Below are 23258 nucleotides of genomic sequence, written 5' to 3'. Positions count from 1 at the left end.
ATGGGTGGTATTTAAGGATGGCGTCAGGATTGAAGCAGTTGGATCGAGGATGGAGATGTAAAGGTAACACCCTTGTCAGAGAGCTCGCATTGGACTAGCTCTTGACCAAGTTGGTGTTATTCTTTGAGTCGGGTGTTATTAAACACCGGGAACTTCCCAGATCTTCAATTTTCGGGCGTGGTATGCGGCGGTTTGTTGCGACAAGTCGAGACGATGGAAGCAACACACACGAGGTCAAACGAGGAAATCGCCGACAAAAGAATTGAGGTTCCAAGGATATATCAGCCTGGCTGCGGGGGAGGAGTTGGTAGGATAGCAACAGTAGCGGATCCGGTGAATGCTGCTTTCCCAGATGGAATGAAGGCACTTAAGGGGGTGGGAATAATGGAAGCAGGGACCAAGAAAATAGGATGGGAAAGGATTATCACATAGTAGGTATATTAAATGTCAACGAAGTATAGGAAGGGTCGTAGTAGTTATAGAAAGTAAGTAGTAGTGACAGAAGAATGGAAGATGAGGTTCTGGGTATAGATTGCAATAACTTAGGTTGCAAGTACAACCAGTTATAAAAAGGTAATATATCTCAGGTAATTCAAAGGGCAATTGAGACGATCATAAAGGAAAGTCAAGAGAGTTAATTTAGAACCAAAAAGGAAATCAAAAAAGAAAAAAAGAAAAAGTTGAAGATGGAAATGAAATAAATAGAAAAAAGACCTTGGATGGATAGAGAGGCCATAGAGGAGACGGAATCAATTGAATAAGGCCGAATAATGAAAATGAAAATAAAAATCAGGAAATTAATAAAAAATGAAATAAAATAAAAAGTAAAAGAAAGGTACTAATAATGAAGGATGAAGTCAAGACATCATCCTCCATCCAGCAAATGGCTAATCATCTTCAGAGCAACTCCGCTAGAGGAGCCAGGGTAGGCTAGTTCTCGTCCGGAGAAAGTGCTGTGCCCATACAGGATAGACAGAGTTTGACCCGGACGCAGGTCCAGAGGGTTGATCCTCCTTTCTGGCCTCGTTTGGGTCGGTTCCGGTTTGGCTGCCCGGGTTTGATTGTCTCTGCTTTGTCTTGAAGAGAATGAAATACCGGTTGATGTCAGAGCCACGGGGAGGGGGGGGAGAACAAAGTGGATGCATGCTACGGAGTAGTGGAAGGGTAACAAGGTCAGCAGCCCTAGTCCAGATCCAGCGTTAGGTTCTAGTGTCTATAGGTCATTTTACTGGTCCAGGGAGGGAGAGAGGGGGGGCCTTTTTTTTTTTTTCGCCTTTGGGAGAGTACTAGAGAGAGTACTAAGAGAGGGGGGAGCAAAAAGGAAGAGGGGTGGAAGTTCGGACAGCACCTCGCGCGGTCTTGGAATAATACGTGCCTGCTAACTCCGTAGGACCCATATCAGATCCAATAATAAGTCGGGTTTAGCGTCGCATTGCAACCGTCGTGGTGTGCCGCCCAGATTGGTCTTGCTTTTGGTTTATTTTTCTTTTTTTTTTCCTTTCCTTTTCCTATTTTTGCTTTTTATTTCCACTTTCCTCACCCTGATTAGCTACTCACACCTGAGCATACTTAGTGTTTACTTATGCGTCTCCCGTTGCAGTTGGTCTTTCTATTCTAACTAAAACGGATCAAGATGCAGTAATCATCCTAAAAGCCACAAGAAGAGATCCTTACAACTACTACTATAGCAAAAAGCACCGATCGTAAAAGAGATAGAATAAATAAATAGGCAGAAGTGAAAATGTATTTCTCATGGAACATCGAATAAACCAAACACAAAATAAGAAACCCACCCCCGAAGAGAAAAAAAAAAAATAATGATGATGCTGAAATGAAATAGGAAGGAAGAATTAGGAACGGAAAAAGGTAAAGATATCTTACACCAAGGGAGAAGGGGTGGGCATTGCTCAGCAGCCCCCGGGAGGCACGGGAGAGAGAGTGGACGAAGGGAGGTTTGTGCACTCTGAATGTGGTTGATCGCCAGTTCTAGTTCAACCAGGCGGAAGGCAAAGGAATGAATACTTTCGGTACGGAATCGAACACTGCCTTCTGGTTGCTGCGTAATAATCAAACAATTCATACGGCATCCTTCCCGAAAAGCGTTAGCGTGCCCCCTTCACCTCATTAAAGTGCGCAGCAACTTGAGCTGGGCACAGGCAGGAAAAGGGAGGGGAGGGCAGAGCAAAGAGGAGAGAGGCAGGCGGGGAGCATGGAATTATGGATCGCTGCGTACGGGCAGCCGTAAGAGGGTCACGGTGGCTAAAACAGTTCTAGTTAAGACCGTGGTTGGTACTGGAGGTTGGTGGTCACTACGGCGAGGCTTGCTTAGATTGGAGACTGGAGCATCCGCGCGAGGTGGTCAGTCACTTACTTAGTAAGGCGCCAGGCAAAACGCAGAGAAAGTCAAACGTTTAGTTGCCGGCAAGGCCGTGCTAACCTAGTGAGGTAGTGATGGCAAGGATAGTTACTCTGCAAAGGAAGTCTGGTACCGGGTTCAGCTGTGGGTGGCTCGGGTTGTCATGGGCAAAATGAAGTAAGTTATGTGCCAGACGTACGTAGTACGTACTTCCTTACAAAACAACACTCGCACCAGTCTCACTCACTCACTTTACTTCCCTCGCCCGTGTCAAGTATGGAACGGGTCCGAATAGGTATGAGAACAGACTGAGTGGTTGGGCAGTCTGGTTGCAACTAAACTCGAAGTGGATTAACCCCTCCGACCCAGACAGGTAATAGTTGCTCCAACGTATCGGTATTACTGATATAGTGTTTCTCCGTCGTGGGCACACACACACACGCATCACACACGCCCGTCATCACCACTAACTATCCGGTCCACTTTGAACAATTTTGGGAAAACTTTAGCATAGGACAATATGTTAGTCTGGCCGTTTATCCACTCGCTGTGTAATGAGGAGGCCAAGGCAAAATGTTGCGTATCCATCATGTAGGCATGTAAGGCATGTGTGAGTACGAGAATTGGATGGATAAGCTGCACACAACGATCCAGAGAGGCGTAATGAACTGAGTGACCAATCATCGGAGGAGAAGCAAATGGCCGGGCTCCATCGATCTGTAAACACACAGCCAATCGCTGTGGGCCTGAGCCTTTCCACTCTGAATGGGTTGAGCCTGGAGAACTGGAGAACAAGGTGCTCAAGAAGCCACCCACCCACACACACCCCCGTACCTTAGGCAGAGCGCCGGAGGACAGCTGAGACTGAGAAGAGAGCCACTCGCTAGGTACCACTAAGTTGGGCTCGGCACCACCAGAAGCAAGACGACGCGCCCCCCTTGTGACTTGACTTGTTGACTGCCGGGCCTGTTCTCTTTTCCCAAAGATCCTTTCCAGTTAGTACTAGCGGGCATATGCGATAGTTGTAATGGAATAATGAATAGGTAATGGTGGATGACCGCGGGGCCAACCCGAAGTCTCCTGCGACTCACTTGCTGCGGACAGTGCCACATAGTAACATACCATACCTTATCCACCGCCGCCCGGGCGATGGGATGAGGTGAGTAGTCCGTCGTCGTAGTGGTGGTGGTAGTATTCGAGTGAGAGTCATGACCACTTTTTACCAGAAGGTTGTAGTAAATATCCACATGCAGACACCACCCATCCAATCCGCGAGAGTGCACCACCAACTCTCGCCTGCGCCTTTTCCAGGTTCCTCTAACCCCCTTCTCTGCCGTCATACTCCGCCCGGCCGTAATGTTCCGTGTATGGACCGAACCATGAAATTGGGCGCACCGTTTCTGTGTCCTTCTACGAGCCCAGAAAAGTACTCCAGGCTCCCTTTTACCGTACCTAGTAACTTAAGTCTCCAGCAATGAAATCCGATCTGGCCCATTCGTTGTTTCCGCCACCGGTTTGCAGCCACTGCGATGACTCGGTTTCGAGATGATAGGGCGCCGCTTGCTGGTCATTCCCGGCAAAAAAAAAAAAAAAAATAAAATAAAATAAAATAAAACCAAAATACAAAAGTGTTAAAAAAAAAGGAGAACCCACCCACTTGGCCAAGGACCCATGCAGGCGCAGGCGGCTGTTGATTTGGCTTTCTTTTCTTTTCTGTACATCCTGTCAGCTGCTCGTGTACGTCCTTTATTATTGTCATTGACTTTTGCCGAAAGGAGGAACCCTATCATCCATGGTTTGATATCACCCACATTTGCGCAGATATCCGCGGCAGTAGTCCTGAAACTAACAATGGAGGGGGGTGCGTCGCTTGATCCAAGACAACATTCACACCATCCATCTTACCACTCCAGGGTCCCCTAGCATTGGGTGAAGGACGCTAAGTCCCTCCTTTGGTGGTCTCCAGGTCAGGAGAGCAGAATGAAGTAATTGAAAACAAAAAAAATTTACACTACCACTGCCGAGTAGTGCCAAACTAGTTACTTTTACTCACTGATGAAGACTTGCCATACCATGGATCGATGCAAACAAGGGGAAGAATGAAGAAGGAGAAAAGTCCCTGGTCGCACTTCCGATCACACTCTTTAGTGAATTCTTGCAAGTTGCGTCAATCAATATTATGTTCCGCAAATGGTACGAAGTATGCAGAAACCAGAGTGGGATGCTCGGGGCGAAGACAGGATGGAGTCCGACATGGAGAAGTGCTAGCAGTATTATGGTTGGGACCATCATGGGGTGATTATGGAACTACTAGTGGCGACCAGGACAAGAGCCCTCTCTTCCTTCGTCCGACTTGTTGGCGCTGGCCATGGGTCGCGGAAACGCGCCATTGCTTCGAATGATTCCTGCCCGGCACGCGCTTCGAGTATAATTAGTAGTATTATTGACATTGATTATGATTTCATATACCTCGTACCGCCCGATGATCAGTAATAGTTGGCGGCTGAGTATTAATCTGTGTCTCATCTTGGGCCACTTCCGGACGCGTCTCGTTTCTGCGTTCGGGGCGGCGAGCTGACTTCGGGGTCTGATTGTCGACCGATGGCCCTCGAACTTTAGCTAGCTAGTAGCCTTGTGCGCGACGATTATCGAAGAGTCAAATCACGGAGGCTTTCCTATTCTTTACCTCGAACCCGAACAGGTTGGGGAATGACTATCCATATCGTTTGTCGCTAGTGTAACGATCGTTACCTCTCCCTGTGTGAAGTAGTGACTGTAGTTAGTTCCTTAGCAGGTGCTGCACCGTCGGAGGACTTCCCTCCCTGTCCCTAGACTGCCGTAGTAGTGTCCTTTTTTTCCTTTTACCCTTTCTCCATTATCCACACAACCCCATGCACGTACTACTAAAGTTCAGGGGAGGGGGGAAGAGTAATCCAAATCCAAATCTGATAGTTCAAGCATGGCGTTGAGAGAGTGCAAGGCCACAGGAGCAGATCAACTGAGTTGATTGATGGATGCGCATCCAGTCCAGCAGGCTCCAAAGGCCTCTCTCATTCGCTTGGCCATCCAAGTGCGGCTAATGATCAACCCCCGCCGCCCCTTGGAAAGACTGGGACTGGAAAGGAAACGAGCAGAAACCAGGCCTCTCCAATCTCCATCCGCCGAGATTGAGAGGGAATAAGAAATGAACGTGTCCCGAGCAGTATGACAATCTCATCCCAGGAAACGTGACAAAAAGGGAAATGGCAACAGGCGCGGCATTTCCTTTTTGTTGGAATTAATGGGACGTGAATTCCTGTCTAGATTGGAGAAAATCTAAGGTTGGTTGGTGGTGTCTTGGACGGACTTTGATCTGATCATCAGTCCCAGAGTACTACTGTGTACCAGACTTTCTTGACAATACGGTGGCCAGCGGTTACTATCCATAGGTACCCTGCAGAGGGGCTTGTTATATGCCTTGCAAAGGAAGGATTCGTGCGTAATTAATGGTTGGCACCACAATGTTATCAGAAGGCCCGGGCAATGATAGTGCTTCGTCGGGCGAAATCCGCCTGGGATTATGAATTGATTGGCAATGTTGCGGAGCTCGTCCATACTTGTGGCTATAATTCTACCGAATCATATCGACTGCGTTCCATACTTCAATAATATAATGATGAGCGAGACTTTTGACAGCGCTCCATCTGCTACCGATCGGGAGCTGATGCACAGTTTGGTTGATTCGTATTTCCCATTGATACCTGCAAGCAGAGAGGTTAGTTGTCCCCAGTCACATCATTTCACCATCATGTCTACGGAGTAAATCCACCACGACAATGCCAACTGGGGATCGACCGCAGATGAATTTGCGGGCGGAATCAGATGATGCTCCATAGGTTGGATGAGAACTTGATGACGACTCAAACCAATGCAGGTGAAAGTTGGCGAAGATTTGGAAAGAAAAAGGGAAAAAAAGGAACTGGAAACTGCACGCCACTCGATGCCGATAATGAAAGAGTGAAAGACTGATAACGTCTGGTCGCGGTGTATGTGGAGTAGTATCTACAATAGGGTGCTGTTTGGGTCTCGTATGGAGATTCGGAAAAATCCCAAATAGTAAGTAGTCACTTTAGTAGTAGCATGTTGTGTACATAGTAGCACCCCTGATCTTTTCCCTTTGGCGCTTGTTGCATTTTTACTGCCTTTTCGGGGTGGGTTTTCTAGGTTCCTTCTTCAACCTTCTTTACCGAAAATAGTCGGTCAAGTCCGCGTCGCCATAAGAAAGCACCGTAGGTAGTGATAGCTCCATAGGAAACCTCAACAAATGCATGGACGCCTCTCTGCACTTGCATATGAAAGTATGCCGCTCTGCATTCCAATTGGTATCACAGTCACTAGTTAGAAGTCTGGATAATCGCGGGCTATTCATTTGAGATGGAAGGGAAGAAGGGAGGGGGGGGGGGAAAGATGGGTGAACCATCGAATCAGAGCGCCGGAGTGTACATGCTCTTGGTCTGTGTTCCTTTATTTTTGCAGCCTGGCTTTCTGGGTCATCACGACTCAAGCGCGATACGGTGTAACAAATAAACAGAGTGGGTTTTTCGTGTTCCAGAACTTCCGGCAGAAAAAGGTGATGATGGGCTGGATGACGGTGTTGGAATTGGTCGTGGCTATTTCTGAGCTGGGAAATAAGTGGCACGCACGCTGCAAAAAAAGAGTAACTAGACTACTTTTGTACGAAGATACTGTCTCTCCTCTCTCTCCATCCCATCCTCAATTAGTCCACCAACCCCGACCTTAACTTACTCACTAATTAAGATGACTCCGGCCCCCTTCGCTTTTGCAGTCTCAAACCTTCAAGGTCCATCCGGCATCCTCCAGAATCCAGATGCGAAAACTGGGGCTGGTGGGAATCCTTGGGTCGTTTTGTCACCCGAGCACTCGGGCGCAGCGAAGGGCACAGGCAACTATTTGTGCTAAACGAACAAACGGGGGTGGTTGACGCGGCGATCGAAACTTGAGAAGTGAGGCCATATTGGGTAAAAGAAAACTCTCCAGCCTTCAATGAAGCCCCATAGTTAGTTATACGCTGCCCTTGGAGGATCTGACATAACTCGGGTAAACTGGTGGACTTGGACTTCCAGACTACTGTGTTCACTGTTCACAGTATCCACTGAACTTCTTGGTCATTGCTCGGAAATAGTCGATGACTATGGAGCTGCTGCTCAAGTATAGTCCCTTCGTAAGCCAAACAGTAATATGCCAGAGTTAGGAAGTCGTTGAGTCTTCCGAACAACACTCCAGGCACCGACCACCACCAGCTTAAGCATTTTTCCTTTTCGGAACAGGAATTCCTTTACATTCATTTTTAGTTTTCCCTTTATTTTTGACTTTTCCGTTATGTTCCTCTTTTTCTGCTGATTGTCCTTGCCTTGGCGTCTGTCGAATCTTGTCTCGAACAAAATCCATCTCCCTGACTGGCCATTTTGGGTTCAATGGATCTCCTGCCCCTTCTTGCAACTAATCTTGTCATTAGGCCGAACATTCATCTCAACCAGATATCTGGACCAATGATATCCACTTTTACAGGTGCTGTCATCTGCCGATGGGACGCGAGAAGAGCGCAGAAAATGAAAAAAGGAAGCTCTCAGGCCTATGGTCATTAGTGCTACGTATTAGCCATAACGCATCGTATAGTCGCAAGTCAAAGTAAAGTGCCTTGATGATGAGCCAACGAATAAAGGCTCTCTTGCCATGGCACATGTCCACCCACTTATACTACTACTACCTTGCTATATTCGAGTGTACATCCAATGTCCGGTTGCGGTAGAGAAACCGAGGTGGTCACCGCCAGAATTAATCATCACAACACCAGAGCAGATAACTAGTACTTGCTACGGATGTCGCTTCTGCAATCCGAACAGCACTAAAGCAGCAGAAGCAGCTACTGCTGCTGGTATTCACTAAGTGCCAAGGAACCTTCCTGGTCGCCTGTTGCCAGCAAGTACTTACTACCTTTACCCGGCGCTCTAGACGATGTGACTTTGTCACTACCTAACCAGGGTGTCTCAGCATCATCCAGTTCGAATGTGGAACTAACCGCTTCCACCACTTCCGCTGATCTAGATCATCCCTATTAATCACATTATCATTATTCAATATGATGATTGAAGTAATCCTCCTTTTTTTTTTCTCTCTCCCCCCTCTCTCTCTCTCTCCCTCTTGAACTATTCTGGTCATTCCTGTGGTACCCTGGACGGTGGTTCCGTTTCCCGACAGACTATGCACGTTCATTCGTGCAGAGGCCGCAACCAAATTCCTTCGATCCTGAACCGCCTTGGAAACCCATCGGCCTTCCTGATCGAGAAGGTATCTGGTTATCAATGACGAGGATGATGACGGCTCCAAGTGGTCATACTTAATTACACAGAGTGCAGCCTAGTACAACACCAGCAAGAATGCATCCGATGTACATTTACCCTGTTCATCCGAGGTTCATTGTTCGTGATCCTCATTAACCCACCGGTGGTGAGTCTTCGTCGTGTATGGGGGGGTCTCTTAACTTTCCGGGATCCCCTCCTCGGCCACACAATCATTGGGCGAGATGGGCCTTGATTAGCATCTCGCGGTGTGTTGTCGGAAAAGTCGAAAGATAGTAATAGGATGTCTACGAAAGAAACAGATCGACATTGTCGAACATTATTAATGGGGTTGACAGTAATACTAATGGTTAATCCTTGTACCGCGCGGCCTCGACTTGCAAATTGATTGCAGGAAACATCCGGATTACCCAGCATCGCGCCCTCATTAATAAGGATGGTTAGATAACTAACTATGCCGCGACTGTGGTCGGGACTAATCCAGTCTTCCTTCATGACTCGAATTGACCTAATATATTGCATGAACTGGCCTGGCCTATCACTAGGTGGACTGGTCGGATAACGAAACTCCTCGGAGATTTTCTTATCACGCAAGTTGCCTGGATGGTGCCGCTCTAGCCCGTGGGTTGTCATTCCCATCCCCAGTTTTCATCACCTTGCACCTTCAATGTGTCCACGAGTGATCGCATCACCGGACTGTGTCAGGATAAAAGGGCGTACGCAAGGACAAGTCCATAATTCGGAGATTTGCTCGGTGCTGAAGATGAGCATTTTTCGGGCCCGTCCCTTCCCACCTTGCTGCCCTTCCAGGCTCCTTGCATCTACTCATCCTTGCGGCTCGATACTTTCTAAACAGCTAACATTGTGGAGGGTAAACAAACAATCCTCATGGGGAGGATAAGCATGATACATCGCAACCACCGTGCGAGCTGATACTGCAGCTTAAGCTTTCGTCTAAGCCAGGCATGTGTGCAAGCTTACTGCTGGCGACCGACAGGCATGACTGCTACGTGCTCTTCAAAACCAAGGACCTCGTCGTAGTCGAGACTCGATATCCCTTCGTTCTCCCTTGAAGGCGCTGTTGGACAGGCAGCGGTTGCTCCGGTTCAGTATGAGACGAGACCAACAATCCTTGCTCATGTTGAGCCACCATCGACCACGGCCCAAAGTCAACGTGAAGGTTCGAATGCCGCCATCGTCAGTCTGACTTTCGATGCGAGGCATAGACTACTTCGTAGATTGCAACTTTTGAGGAACCAGGGGAACGCATCCGGTGGTCTGATTTACAAGCCGTTCTGCCAAAGAACCCTTATTCCTTCAGAACCCGGATTTCGTAATCGTGATGAAGGTGACGATGATGATGAGCATACTACCAAGTAGAGCTTCTCAAAAAATTGGGGAGGCGCGGCATACTGGATTGGTCAAGCCAAGGCTGCTCAGGAAGCACGCGGCTTATCGTCTGCTGGTCGACTTGCCGCTACGCGACCGTAGTTGATGATTAGCAATAAGCTCAGCGATGACCATTCGACAGATGGCTAGCTCAGCAGAACCTTGATATCACCGTTTGCCTCTCACGGTGGAGGCCGTCTTTTTTTCGAGATCCATCACGATCACGAAGTCAACATTATTTACGGATGCTTTGGCGGCATGTGCACCAGATGCATCCGTCGTAGCCACTGGAGCCTGAACTCAGCTAGGGTTCAACGCCCCGTCAAGGTTTCTCATTCGGGTTTTGTTCGCACTCTTGCCTCGCTCCTTATGCTCGCTGAAGATTGTCTGGATCGGATACCATTATGGGGAAGTATCGGAAGTTGGGGACTACGTATGTACTGCCTGAAACCTTCCCCGCCGGACTAAATCGAGGTCGTAGAATTTTGTTCACCAATAACCGTGCTACTTCAAGTGGTAAGCCTCGTTTCTGTCGGGTCTTACTTTACGGCCTTGCCTTGGGAAGAGTATCTATACCGTATGCTACAGTACCACCTGAGAAACCCTCCATGGAGACACACACACTCACACACCCTTCTTTACCCCCAACTTACACTACGCCAGCTGAACGAACATCTCCAAAACAAAAAGGAAATGATGTATCGATCTTTTCTGTTGGAGTTAGTCCTCCCTTACGAAACTCGTCTCACCATCAGACCTTCATCCACCCACAAACCACACATCCCTAGCACGGCATACCGTTCACCAACATCCGTCCTTTCGTGACTTCTGTCTAGGTAGAGTTACTTCTGCGAAGTCATCCACTTTTTTTTTTTACTCTCCGTGGCAGCAGTCTCCGCTTCACGCAAGAAGAATACCAGCCGGGAAGGGCCACCGACAATTGTTACCAACCCCGTTGGTAGCGTAGTAAAAGTACCAAAACCTCTTTGCCCCTGGTTCAACAGGATGGACAGATAGTACGTATTCTCCGATCTCTCACCCCTGCCAACTAATAGAAGGAACTATATACCGGTCTCAGTATGATCTAGTTTCTTCCTCTCCCACCCCCCCCCTCTCCCCCTCCCCTCCTCTTCTCTACCCACACTCGATGTCAATGCCACCGCGACTGCTGCGGCTGCTCTACTTACTCGAGGGAGGGGTGTGTTCTTTACCCAACCCGGCAATACCCATCGCATCCATCCATGACCCCCATGCGAACGTTTATCATTAGGAATCATTGATTAATTAGTTACCAACCACCATCCATCAAGTAAATGACCTAAATTGATCACACCTTTCGCTGGTGCATTAGATGCTGCGATCGTCGTCGCTTTCTGAGATGCTGACCGCGTCTGTGGGCAACCTTTTCCCCATTCCTGCTCAGAGATGAATTGGACTCAGCCGGTTGTTAACTATCAGCTGGCTGCTTGCTGGCTTGGAGTCAAAAAGTAGTTAGTCCTGGACACGCTGGCTGTTGAACGCTTGCCAGTCAGTGCCTTGGTCTTTCTTTCCACGCTTGTTCAATTCTAGACCATGTGCTCGGATTACTATGCGATTTCGTTACTTGCTTTGTATGCAGTATTATCAGTCAACCTAGTTCATTCTTGTAGAACAGGGCAGGGCAGAGAGTTAGTTGACTTGTTCATCGACTAACTTGGTCTCAAAATGATAACGATGGGTGTTTAATTTACCCTAAACCTTGGAAGTCTGGACTATACACACTCACTCACCCACTTTCAGGTTTGCATATACTCACTTACACAGGTCTGTGAGACCTCACGGCCCTCTTAGTCTTAACCAAGTTCAACACGGCATTTCCATACTAACATATGTACATAGGTACATGAAACTTTCTCAGCGCTAAAAGCCAACTCGAGAGATGAGTACCTCGTGACAAGAGAACCATCAGAAAGCAGAAAAAGCAAACAACCAACGACGAAAAAACAAGGCCGGAACTTGGAAGAGACGGCTGCCTGACAGACAGCCAGCCTCACAGGACCAACAGTAGACCACATCGTTCATAACAATGATAACATACATGTGCTTACTCGTTACCCTCTCACTTTCTCCTTGTGGGTGGGTATGTTGATGTCTGCCTTTGAGTAGGTACGGATTATGTATGTCTGGCTTTTGGTCATGTCCACCTCACATGGTATCATCATCATCATCATCACTACTTCTTTATTGATGTTACCTACTGCTCATTCTCATTTAATAATATTGGAATGGGTTGAGCGGTGATGCCTGAGTTACATATAACTATTAACTAATGGATATGATTCGATGGCAGTGTCAGCCGGTAAATACTGTATACTAAGTAAGGCTATGTATGGATGCCAGGTAGCTGGCTAGCTAGTTAGCAAAGCAAGTATGTTAAGTAGCTTTGACTAGCTTTTCGTAGGGCACATTTTCTTTATTTGCTGTCGATGGATGATGATGAGTTGCATCTGGTTATTGGTTGTAGCATACAATGTAGTGAAATGGATGGATAGGCAGTAAGTAAGTGTCTACTTATAAACTTGTTTTCATTATTAACTCAATATTTCTGAATTTACTATTATCATTATTCATATATCATAGACGGACAGTCTGTGTTATTGGTGGTTGATGCGTAGCAGTTACTTGGTTTATGCTGAGCTGGGCTGGACAGGGCTGGGCTCAGTTGGGCAGCTTCGAGTTCAGGATAGGACTATCATAGCTGGTTTAGATGTACCTTGTTGTGAACAAAGTGAACATGAAATTGTATAGTCTGTTTGGTTATATCAAGTATAGGGGAGGAAATAGTAGGTGGTAAGATACCCTCATGCGTGCACCCTCGCTACTCTATATATAATGATAGGACTTGGTATTCTATTAAGACAGCAGCGGAATGGGTAACTAAGAATGTATAACATATCTTAGCTACCAGGTACAAGTGGGCCACATTGATGTGTCTATTTAATTGCATATATGATTAGCTAGATGTACTACTAAGTAGTACTATCAACATATACTATTAGGCTTTGTCTATATTCATAGATGGTATCTATCGTGCCCTTGCACATGAACGATAGATAGTAATTTACTAATACTACATAACAGTCATATTTATCTACTGACAAGGTCGATATGACTTCAGTGTTTATATATGGATGATATATATATATATATATATATAGTATCAAAAAGCCCACTCGTTACCCCGAGCCGCTAGCTGATTCTATAACAGGGCCATCAATACTTCAATATTAAAGTTACTAGTGCTATTTCCGGTTTCCAAGACTCACTAGAAATCCTAATCTTATATGATGCAGAAGCACGGGGCTATATAAGAGAATAAACAGTCCTATTCAATCCAAATTAGATACTCTCTTGAGATAACTTAGAAATAAGGAGTGGTATGTATACTAGCATCATGATATCACTATATATATACATATAGTACTACCTTGATAGTACTACATATTGAGAGAAAGAAGTACAATAGTCACAACTATAAATATAAACAACCATCATCCTTGAAGTTCAGATACACCGAACCCAACTACTACAATATTTTAACGCGCTATCCAAGTTTCTATAGCCTTTTATTTCATACCGTGAAATTTCATCAGGGCGGTAGTCTGTCCTGGCATATCAGCGTATGTCTACACGATATATATTGTGTCTGTGTCGAAAGGTCGGCTGGTCAATCTTCGAACGGCCGGTATGATGATGAATGATACGTAGAAGACTATATATATAGTATATGATGGTATAGTATACGGCGTAGCTTCGCATTTATAGGGAGGCCGTGCCTTCAATGTTGCGTACAACATATATTCAAAGTCTAATTATATGGATATATATTAGTAGGTCTTGATCTGAATGAAGTTAACTGAAGATGCTAGATAACCTATCCCAGAAAACTACATTCTAGCTTCATCTCTTACTGTTTGCTTTAATAACGAGGCAATCAGACATGACTATCAAGATATCTAAATAGTTATTTTCTACAAACTCCATGGTGGAGGAGAAAGGCTTCAGAGAATGAAGAGATGGAGGTTTCATTTGATGTATCATGCTCATAGGGAAACCACTTGATACTTTGAATGGTAGGTAGAAAGACATCAACATGTATTGGTCCCATGGTAGACAATATCTATTAATCGAAAGTGGAATGATAGTAATGTTCTAGAAAATATAAACCCTCTCCCTATCTTATAACCAGGTTAAGTCTATTGTTATATTGAGTACTGTATAGGTAATTATTATAGAATGAATCCCTTTGTATTCATATATCTAGTAGTAAGAATGAGTTGTTGGAGTTGAGAAGGATATGGGCCATCTGGATTGAGAGTGTCTCCTTGATAGACCAGCGTATCATGGTATGGAATGATTACTGTCGGTCACCCAGTGTATCACAAATTCAAGGAGATGCCTATATGTGCATTCCATATATACTTCTGCAATAAAAGGTGGTTTACAACCATACAGGTCGCTATTGTTACTGTGTGCAGGTTGGTTGCTGCTGGAAGGTACTAGACCGGACCAAATTTTCCACGACGAAAGTCGAACCAAACACGCAGTTAAACAATCTGCATAGCGCTTCATGCTTGCTCCTTGCATTATACAACCTTCTCGCATCAGCTCCCCTCTATGACCTCCAGCATATGCATGTAAGCCACTGGAATCGGACAAACAGCAGGGATAGGGTTCGGCATTATGTCCGGAGAAGACCTAAAGATGGGTATCCAATAACCGCCGAGGTGGGTTGTGGTTGTACAGATACAACTGCAGATGCTCCTAGTTGGATCGCCGACTGACAAGTCAGATATGTTGTACGTGAGACAATTGTACTACATGCTCGGAGTTGCGGTATGAAGTGCCGAACATCAAGCACACCAGAGCATTTTTGAGCGGTAGTATGTCCGGTATATGTTGTGTGCGATGACCATTCGCCTCGAATCGTTTGTGCATAACCATACCATACCGTGCCTTGTTTATGCGTTCTTTGTATGCAGACCAGGACTTTGAGAGTCGTCGCCACTGGATCATCGTTGGTGTTACATTGCATTGAGATAGTCGTTACTTCGAAGATCGCCAAGGGACTGGTCGCTTCTTCCATTGGTGTGCCCCTTACTGAACGGGAATACTTTATCTGTTTACCAAACTGTTAGCTTGAGACTGGGCCAGTTTTTAACCGCAAATCGAATAGCAGCCTGTGGTTCAACTGGGAGCATCTCAACAGCGAGTGTCTCCGGCCAACAAGCATTGGAGTAGTCTGTATTGTAGGGGAAGCCTCCAGAGAACATGACGGTCCGTCTCCCTTATGATCGAGGTGTTTATCTTCCTATAGGCGTACCCTCTTGACGCGTGTGGGCACCACATATTTCCTGCTAGCTGGGCCTTGAGTTCAACGCGGATTCCAGGAACCCCACATAAGTCCTTATTGGTCGGTTTCGAATATCGTGCAAGCGGCCGATGGGAGCATATGGGATAGAAGCCGCGACGTTCGATATTGCACGCAGAGTTAAAAGATGGGCAGCATTGGCTTGGGAGGGCAAGCTATTGCAAATTCGGCAACGAGAATCGACCTGATCGAGGCTACCGCTCTTGTGGGTATGTGGGTCAAAGACATACAACGAGGCCATAGCAATCTGGCCTGATAGCATCTAAGCAGCACCACAATCAGCCCAGGCGTGTATGATCGACCGCAACCACGGGAATTAACGGACTTGGGGATGGATTCGAATGGAGGAAAACGGGCGATTGAGGAAAAGTGGAGCATCAGAATCCCCGGATTCTCCTCGTTCTTTTGGTTTGGAGCTTAGAGGCCAGTGGTGGAGTGACAGAAGTGGATGTCAAACGACACTGGGGATTCTCTAGTCGTTCTAGATGCGGGAGAAGCCGGGGAGGATCTCGGGAAGGACCGTGTGTTCCAGCTAGACGGGTGACGGATGAGTCAGCGCGACAGTTGGTCCAGACCGAAAAAGGAAAGCACGAAGAGCGACAGAATCAGGAAAGAGCGGGCGGGAATGCATGGAGGAGCTGCAGGAGAATAAATAATTATACGGGATAGACAGAGAATAGTTAGGGAATAAATCAGTGGATCATTCAATATTCCATCGGGAAGAAGAAGGGGTAATCCATTCTATCCCGAGCAGAGAGACAATGACGGAAACATTTTTAAAAATCCAGTATACAATCGTCATTCATAATCGATGAGTGATGTCTAGACATTACCAGCTGCTTAGGGTAAATGTTTAAAAAATAAAAGCCTCAAGAATGATTATGCCTCAGGAAGGGAAGTGTGTTTTCCCCTCACGCCTAATTTCTCCCCACTAAGTAATCTTTTCCCCTCACGCAACTATTATTTCTCCTCTCTCCAATTTCTTTTTATTTTTTTATTTTATTTTATTTTTTTTTTTTTTGACCCTCATCTCCAACCCGCCACATGTGAAATAAATGGGCAAATAGTCTCTATACCCAAGCAGGAATGAAAAACTCTTTGAACTAGTTTTTTCTTGCTTTCCACTGGAACCCGGCTGACCGAGCACCCACTTGGCTTACGGTCGAGCCAGTCGCGTCTGGTGCCAGAAGGAGAAAATTAGCCGCCCTGCGATCCCCAGCCAGAGTACACCGATTCGCCCAAAACAGCTAATTGACACAGTCATTTTTTCCTGTGCTTTGCTTAACGCCGGTGATTTTCTCAGTGGGCGAACCCTTTATCCAGACTTGGGCGTTCAATTTCTCTGAATCACTTCTTTTCCTCTTACTCTTCTCTTTCCCACCCACTCTCCACTCTCCCCTCCTCCCTCCCTAACCCTTCGCCTTTTGGCTCAGGTGCGACTACCGCCCGACAATGGTTGGAAGTACGCTGGCGATCCGCTCCAAGATGGCCTCTCCCTCCGCCGCTATGCAGTTGTCGTCGCTGTCGCGCAGGTCGCTCTCGACGCGACCCCAGATTCTTCGTTCCGCACGTCCCTTGAGACAGCAGCAATTCCAGCGCTCTGCTCGTCGCTCCTACGCCGATGCTGCGCCCGCTGCCCCGACCCCCAAGCCCAAGAAGCGCTTCAGGTTCTTGCGCTGGACCTGGCGTCTGACCTGGCTCTCCACTATCGGTGCGGCCGGTGCTGTGGCCTACAGTGTCTATGAATTGCGCCACCCCGCCGAGCAGATCAAGCCTGATCCGACGAAGAAGACCCTTGTTATCCTGGGTAGGTTTCTTGCACCCTGTGTCGCTTATCGTGACACGATCGCGGCCGAACAGCAACTTACGAGTCATTTCCCAAATCAGGTACCGGATGGGGTACTGTTTCCCTACTGAAGAAGCTCGACACTGAGAACTACAATGTTGTCGTCATCTCTCCCCGCAACTACTTCCTTTTCACTCCTCTCCTCCCCTCCTGCACGACTGGTCTGATTGAGCACCGCTCCATCATGGAGCCGATCCGTAACATCCTCCGTCAGAAGACCGCCCACGTGAACTTCTACGAAGCCGAAGCCACCAAGATCGATTACGAGAAGCGTGTCGTGTACATCAGCGATGACTCTGAGATCAAGGGAGACATCTCCCACACCGAGGTGCCCTTCGACATGCTCGTCGTTGGTGTCGGTGCTGAAAACGCAACCTTCGGTATGTAACTTATTGCTCACACCCGCCACGGATCGCACTCTAACGATAACTAGGTATCCCCGGTGTCCGGGAGAACTCCTGCTTCCTGAAGGAGGTCGACGATGCTCAGAAGATCCGCAAGCGCATCATGGACTGCATTGAGACTGCTATGTTCAAGGACCAGACTGAAGACGAAGTCAAGCGTCTTCTCCACATGGTTGTGGTTGGTGGTGGCCCGACTGGTGTTGAGTTCGCCGGTGAGCTGCAGGACTTCTTCGAGGATGACTTGAAGAAGTGGGTTCCTGAAATCCAGGAGAACTTCAAGGTTACCCTCGTCGAAGCTCTCCCCAACGTCCTTCCCATGTTCTCCAAGCAGCTTATCGACTACACCGAATCGACCTTCAAGGAGGAGAAGATCTCTATTCGCGCTAAGACTATGGTCAAGAACGTCACCGACAAGTACATCGAGGCTATGGTCACCAACCCTGATGGATCCAAGTCCATCGAGCGTATTCCCTACGGTCTGCTGGTCTGGGCTACCGGTAACGCTGTTCGCCCCGTTGTCCGCGATTTGATGAACCAGCTCCCTGCCCAGAAGGACTCGCGTCGTGGTCTTGCTGTGAACGAGTACCTCGTCGTGAACGGCGCTGAGAACGTCTGGGCCGTGGGTGACTGTGCTATCACCAACTACGCCCCTACCGCTCAGGTTGCCAGTCAGGAGGGTGCTTTCCTTGCCCGTCTTTTCAACACCATGGCCAAGACCGAGGCTATCGAGCAGGAGTTGAAGCAGCTGTCTGATGCTCAGGCCCAGGCTAAGGGTGAGGAGCGTGACCAGGTCTTTGACGCGATCCGCGAACGCCAGAAGCAGCTGCGGAGAACCAAGCAGATTGGTCCCTTCCAGTACTCTCACCAGGGTAGCATGGCTTACATCGGAAAGGAGCGCGCTGTTGCGGACATCAGCTGGCTGAGCGGCAACATCGCCAGTGGTGGTACCATGACCTACCTCTTCTGGCGCAGTGCTTACCTGAGCATGTGCTTCAGCAGTAAGTAACCTTGATTCAACTTTTATGTGCAACCTATGAGTCTAACTGACATCAATCACAGCTCGCAACCGTGTCCTGGTCGCCGTCGACTGGATCAAGGCCAAGCTGTTTGGCCGCGACGTCTCTCGGGAGTAAATCCTTCAATTAAAAAACCTTTGGAAACTCTGTATCACCATCAGCAGACATGCTACGTCCATGATTTCGAAGCGATAACCCCTCTTTTATCATTATTGAATTCCATCTCGTTCCCATCATTCTTATCTCACACCCCTTCCTTGACGCCACTCAAATGACCATCCTCTTCCTTGACCTAAATGGGAACCTTTTCCCCCCCATTGTCTGTCACACATTGCTCCGCAGGAGCATATTAATGACGATCAAGAGAGCACACACTACACCAAGACGCTCTGCTGTGATCTATCGCAGCGTCCATAATGGGTGACTCCATAAAAAGCGCACATAGATCACTTCGACTTGATCATCATTTCATTCGTCTTTTGTTTATTTTCCCCCTGTACGAAATAGATAGACCGGGTTCGGGTTACTGTTTAGACATGCTAGAATTGGCCATAATTCTTTTCTTTGTGCTGTTTCGTTTTATTTTTTTTTTGCTCCCAATACATTTTTTTCCCCCTTTACTGCTCCTTCCTAATCATCCTTTAATAACTTGGTTATTTTTATTCTCTCTTATATATTTGTCGTTTTCACTACGAAAATGGGTTTTTGCTCGGTTTGGTTCAATGTATACTCACTCTACTTTCCTGTCCTGTATTGGTATTTATATCTAAATGTATTTGTATGCTCTTTTGGCGGGTTGTTGGTCAAAATAATGAAACCTTTCTTATCTGTATCATGCTATATAACCCGATTCTCTACTCTTTTCATTATCTAAATTTTGTACAAAGTATTAGTTGGACCCATCACACGATTTAGAGTGGATAACGAATGTCTTTATAATTGAAGAGATCATCGTGCTAACGCCTATCCTACACCTTGCTTGCTATCCTATCACAGGAGTACTCAACTATGAACAAGGATTTGTTCTGTTATGTATGACATACAGGTTAAGAGGAGACAGGATGTGTCAGTGAGTGTGAGATAATATAATGTATACGCTTGCTGTGTGATATAACATGTCAAGAGGTATAGATATAAAGCAGAGCCGAGAGATATCGCCGAGCTTTCAGAGAAGACAATATGGGAGGTGAGGTTGACAACAGAAAAGGAAGAAGAGAAAGTCTAATCGATTAATAGGTAGGCCGCTAGGTCGATAAGTAGATTGTTGAATGATTGGTTATTTTTCACCCTTCAGAACAGGTTCCAGCCACGATTCCTCTGTTCCCGGTTACCTACAGGACGATCTGAATTCCTGTTCTTCCTTTCGCGTCCGTCGAGTTGACGGATACTTTCGATCTTCTGGAGGGCTAATTCAAGAAGTTCCTTCTTTCTGATGACGTCCAGGTGGTTCCGGATGCGCGGGTCTTCGCGGGCGAATCGCTCGACTTCGGCGTCGGATAGGTGGCGGCCTAGACGCATGTCGAGCTCGCGGGGGAAGTTGTAGTAGAATTCGGAGAGGAGTTCAACGTTGAGGAAGAGGACGGCAGTGGAGGTGAGCTTGTCGGCGACAACGTCGAGGAAGACCTCCGGACAGTAGTATTTGTTCTTTTTGGAGGAGCATTGCTTGGAGCGAACGGCGAGGAGCCGCATTTTGATAAGGTCAGCCCGGTCACGGAGGAAGACGCTCTCGCGGCCTGTGTCTTGTTAGAAGTGATACCTGATTATATGTAGGATAGATCGACATACCTCGGGCCAGCAAGGCGGAGCTGAATCCACCAGCACCGCCAGCGCCGTCACCTTCCAGGAAGACCTCGCCCTTTCGCACCTTGTCGACGAATGACATGACGTCCTTCAGTTTGCGTCGTCCGATGGAGTCTTCAAGGCGCTTGAAGGCCGTCTCGCACGCTCTGAGTTCCTCCTTGAGGACTTTGCTGACGTTTTCCCTTCCCTTGGCCCATTCCGGGTCCTCGACCTCAATCTCAAACTTGAAAGGCTTGATGCAGTTTTCAACTTGATCGCTAGTGCTGAAGAATCGATCGTTCAAGATACTATTACACGCATCGACGATCTGCTTCTGAGCGTACGGATGCGTGGCAAAGGTAGAGTTGGCGATCAAGCGATCGACATGAGTTTGGATCGCGTTGGCAACAACTGTGGTGGCAAGTCGACCGATTCCCAACTTCGTCAGGGAAGATGTCGAAGCATCGAGCTTGCGGTGCCAGTACAGTGACTCCGGATCAGCTTTGGCAAGGTCACTGAGCGGATCCAGTTCTGGTAGCGGGGCAGACAGATCGTCTATCGGCTTGTTCCAATACCTTTGTGCCAGAATGTCCATTACCCGCTGATCAAGCTCGTTCTTGAGCATTTCGCGGACCTGAGGGCGGCCGAAGCTTTCAGCAAACGCCTTGAACGAGTGCTTGAAGCTGTCCAAGCTCTCCGCCAGATAAGACTCTGCACTCAGAGGACGATCGTTGTATTGAACCTTGAACTCATAGGTTGCCTCTTCAAGCTCCTGACTGATTGCATCCCTAGTACCCGCTAGGCTTGATGCCATCGTCTGCTCGAGAACATGCATGAGCTTTGTGCGCAAAGTCGAGACACCAACAGAAACATCCGATTGTGATCCGAACTCCGACGGGTGAGCAGAGAAGTAGGCGTGTTCATTCTTCATGATGGCTCCAGTGATATTTCCGCTGCCTCTGGAGAAAAGTGCTGTTGTTTGGGGGATCCGGCTAACCACACCAACGTAGCCCAGACGGAGAGGGTACTTCTTATCGGAGAGAACGTTGTAGCCGCGTTCGGGATCAACAAGGTCCATCTTCGTTATAACACCGATGGTCCTCTCACCCCTGGGATCTACCCTGCGGCTAGCTCTAAGGGCAGTGGAGTTGGCCAGGTCAACGTCTGCCGCGGAAATGGCGAGAATGACATTCGGTGCTTGGATGTACTTGTCGCAGAGATCGGAAATTTTCTGCTTCAACTCAGGGGGCTGGTCGTGCCCAGCAACTTGAATGTAGCCCGGAAGGTCGATGAGAGAGAGGTCAGGAACGTGGGGAGAGTAAATAGAGAGCTGAATAGGGTCATCGGAAACACAGTCCCTCTCCGGAACGGCCAAGTTCAAATCCGTCAAAGTCCGCTGAATCTGAGAAAAGTCGGTGATCTTCCCTAACCCAAGAGCTGGAAACTCTCCATATTCAGCTTGCGCATTCGGTGTGTTGACCAGGGTCAGCTCGATCGGCCGCCGGGTGACCATGTTAGTGCCTTTCGGAAGGAATTCATGTCCAACAATAGCCTCGAGAACCGAGCTCTTGCCCGAAGACTGAGACCCGATAACCACAATTGACGGGAGCGTCAGGGTATTCGACTGGCCGACGGTCTGCAGAATATTCCTAATCTCGATCATCTTCCGTGTAAGAAGCATCATCTGGTCATCCTCCGCAATCTTTCTTTCCGACCGAGTGTCCTCCTCATTAGACTCATCGTAACCGAAAGCTCCGGCAGTAGTAGCACCAGCCGCCGCCGCACCGAGACGACTCTCCTTCGGGCGTTTCCCTCCCGGGCCACCATTATCAGACTGAGGTTCTTCGTTCGGACTTATGATACTCTGCAGCCATTCCGGAAGTTCCACGGCATCCGTCGTTCTTTGCCATCCGCGTTGTGTCTGTTCGGCAATGCCCTGAATCTCCGTGAACAAGCTCGAAGCTGCATCTCCCGCTGTTTCCCCCGCACGTTTGAACAAATCGATAGCATAATTTCCTGCCTCTGAACGACGCACATATTCATTAATCATCTTTAGCAAAGACAGACAGAGACTCGAGCACGTACGTGTAGCTTGGTACTGGAAATAAGCTAGCCCCGCTACCGTAGCACCCCCAAGCATAGCCGGCAGCCGTACCAGCTTGATGGCGAGCTTAGGGAGTATCCGGTGAAAGGAGATTGCCCGCACAGCAGGCACGTTATTGTGAATCGCATTCGCACCTACCGGCCAGGCCCGGCCACGTAGAGCGGCGCTGCCATCGGAGCGAAGAAGACCGCCGGTCCTGGCGGCAGCATTATGAACATGGCGGGCCAGAAGACCGGTCCGCAATAGCGGAACAAGACGATGGGAGAGGATTCTCCCGCTCATGGTTCCTGAAATCACATACACATCAAGAAAGTCGGAAGAAGGTAGTTAGGCATTTCCGAGGCGAAAAGCCACGGGTGGTAGTTAGTACCTTCGGGATGGTGAGGTAGTAAGTAGCTTGCGGGAGGGAAAGGAAAGCGAGAAGGAGGCGGCGGAGATGATCAACCAAAACCACAAAATAATAATAATGCAGTCAAGTCATTCGATAGTCCGCGGCGGGAAAGCCGCGGGTCTCGTGACCTGCGCCCGATGGCCGCTTCGCTGGCCGTATCGGGACCGGTGTGAGTCACGTGTGGAGAATGTCGCCATTTCGATA

At 47.8% G+C, this 23258-nt stretch overlaps 5 protein-coding genes across 5 annotated transcripts; 1 reads left to right on the top strand and 4 right to left on the bottom strand.

Annotated features, from left to right (window-relative positions):
* Positions 1-3144: 3144 nt before the first annotated feature.
* BO83DRAFT_175082 (uncharacterized protein) lies at positions 3145-4527 on the bottom strand. The gene is made up of 3 exons (XM_025526431.1): positions 4429-4527; positions 4010-4069; positions 3145-3808 (listed from the first exon to the last, which is right to left on the bottom strand). Exons 2-3 carry the CDS (start codon positions 4027-4029, stop codon positions 3250-3252), a joined length of 579 nt encoding a protein of 192 aa, XP_025391786.1. The 5' UTR covers positions 4030-4069; positions 4429-4527; the 3' UTR covers positions 3145-3249.
* Positions 4528-8616: 4089 nt separating this feature from the next.
* BO83DRAFT_175046 (uncharacterized protein) lies at positions 8617-9543 on the bottom strand. Its single transcript, XM_025526430.1, has one exon. It carries the CDS (start codon positions 9352-9354, stop codon positions 8758-8760), a length of 597 nt encoding a protein of 198 aa, XP_025391785.1. The 5' UTR covers positions 9355-9543; the 3' UTR covers positions 8617-8757.
* A 4846-nt stretch (positions 9544-14389) lies between these two features.
* Positions 14390-15606, bottom strand: BO83DRAFT_375554 (uncharacterized protein). The gene has a single exon (XM_025530485.1). The coding sequence runs from the start codon at positions 15227-15229 to the stop codon at positions 14825-14827; it is 405 nt and encodes a 134-aa protein (XP_025391784.1). The 5' UTR covers positions 15230-15606; the 3' UTR covers positions 14390-14824.
* Positions 15607-16966: 1360 nt separating this feature from the next.
* Positions 16967-18897, top strand: BO83DRAFT_385754 (alternative NADH-dehydrogenase; the record flags this gene model as incomplete). The annotated part of the gene is made up of 4 exons (XM_025532635.1): positions 16967-17321; positions 17375-17740; positions 17794-18762; positions 18824-18897. 4 exons carry the CDS (start codon positions 16967-16969, stop codon positions 18895-18897), a joined length of 1764 nt encoding a protein of 587 aa, XP_025391783.1.
* Positions 18898-19703: 806 nt separating this feature from the next.
* Positions 19704-23088, bottom strand: BO83DRAFT_434717 (dynamin-related GTPase MGM1). The gene is made up of 3 exons (XM_025535825.1): positions 22645-23088; positions 20566-22581; positions 19704-20513 (listed from the first exon to the last, which is right to left on the bottom strand). Exons 1-3 carry the CDS (start codon positions 22943-22945, stop codon positions 20071-20073), a joined length of 2760 nt encoding a protein of 919 aa, XP_025391782.1. The 5' UTR covers positions 22946-23088; the 3' UTR covers positions 19704-20070.
* Between the last annotated feature and the right edge of the window lie 170 nt (positions 23089-23258).

This window comes from Aspergillus eucalypticola, assembly GCF_003184535.1.
Source record: "Aspergillus eucalypticola CBS 122712 chromosome Unknown BO83scaffold_4, whole genome shotgun sequence".
NCBI lineage: Eukaryota > Fungi > Ascomycota > Eurotiomycetes > Eurotiales > Aspergillaceae > Aspergillus > Aspergillus eucalypticola.
This window is presented reverse-complemented; position numbering and strand designations above follow the sequence as displayed.

Coding starts and splice junctions, on each gene's coding strand:
- BO83DRAFT_175082 (XM_025526431.1), bottom strand. CDS start 4,029: ATGGGTCCTTGGCCAAGTGG. Junction 3,809..4,009: donor ATGGGTCCTTGGCCAAGTGG/GTGGGTTCTCCT, acceptor TTAAGTTACTAG/GTACGGTAAAAGGGAGCCTG.
- BO83DRAFT_175046 (XM_025526430.1), bottom strand. CDS start 9,354: ATGGGAATGACAACCCACGGGCTAGAGCGGCACCATCCAGGCAACTTG.
- BO83DRAFT_434717 (XM_025535825.1), bottom strand. CDS start 22,945: ATGAGCGGGAGAATCCTCTCCCATCGTCTTGTTCCGCTATTGCGGACC. Junction 22,582..22,644: donor TTTCCAGTACCAAGCTACAC/GTACGTGCTCGA, acceptor TGCGTCGTTCAG/AGGCAGGAAATTATGCTATC. Junction 20,514..20,565: donor CTCCGCCTTGCTGGCCCGAG/GTATGTCGATCT, acceptor AACAAGACACAG/GCCGCGAGAGCGTCTTCCTC.
- BO83DRAFT_375554 (XM_025530485.1), bottom strand. CDS start 15,229: ATGGAAGAAGCGACCAGTCCCTTGGCGATCTTCGAAGTAACGACTATC.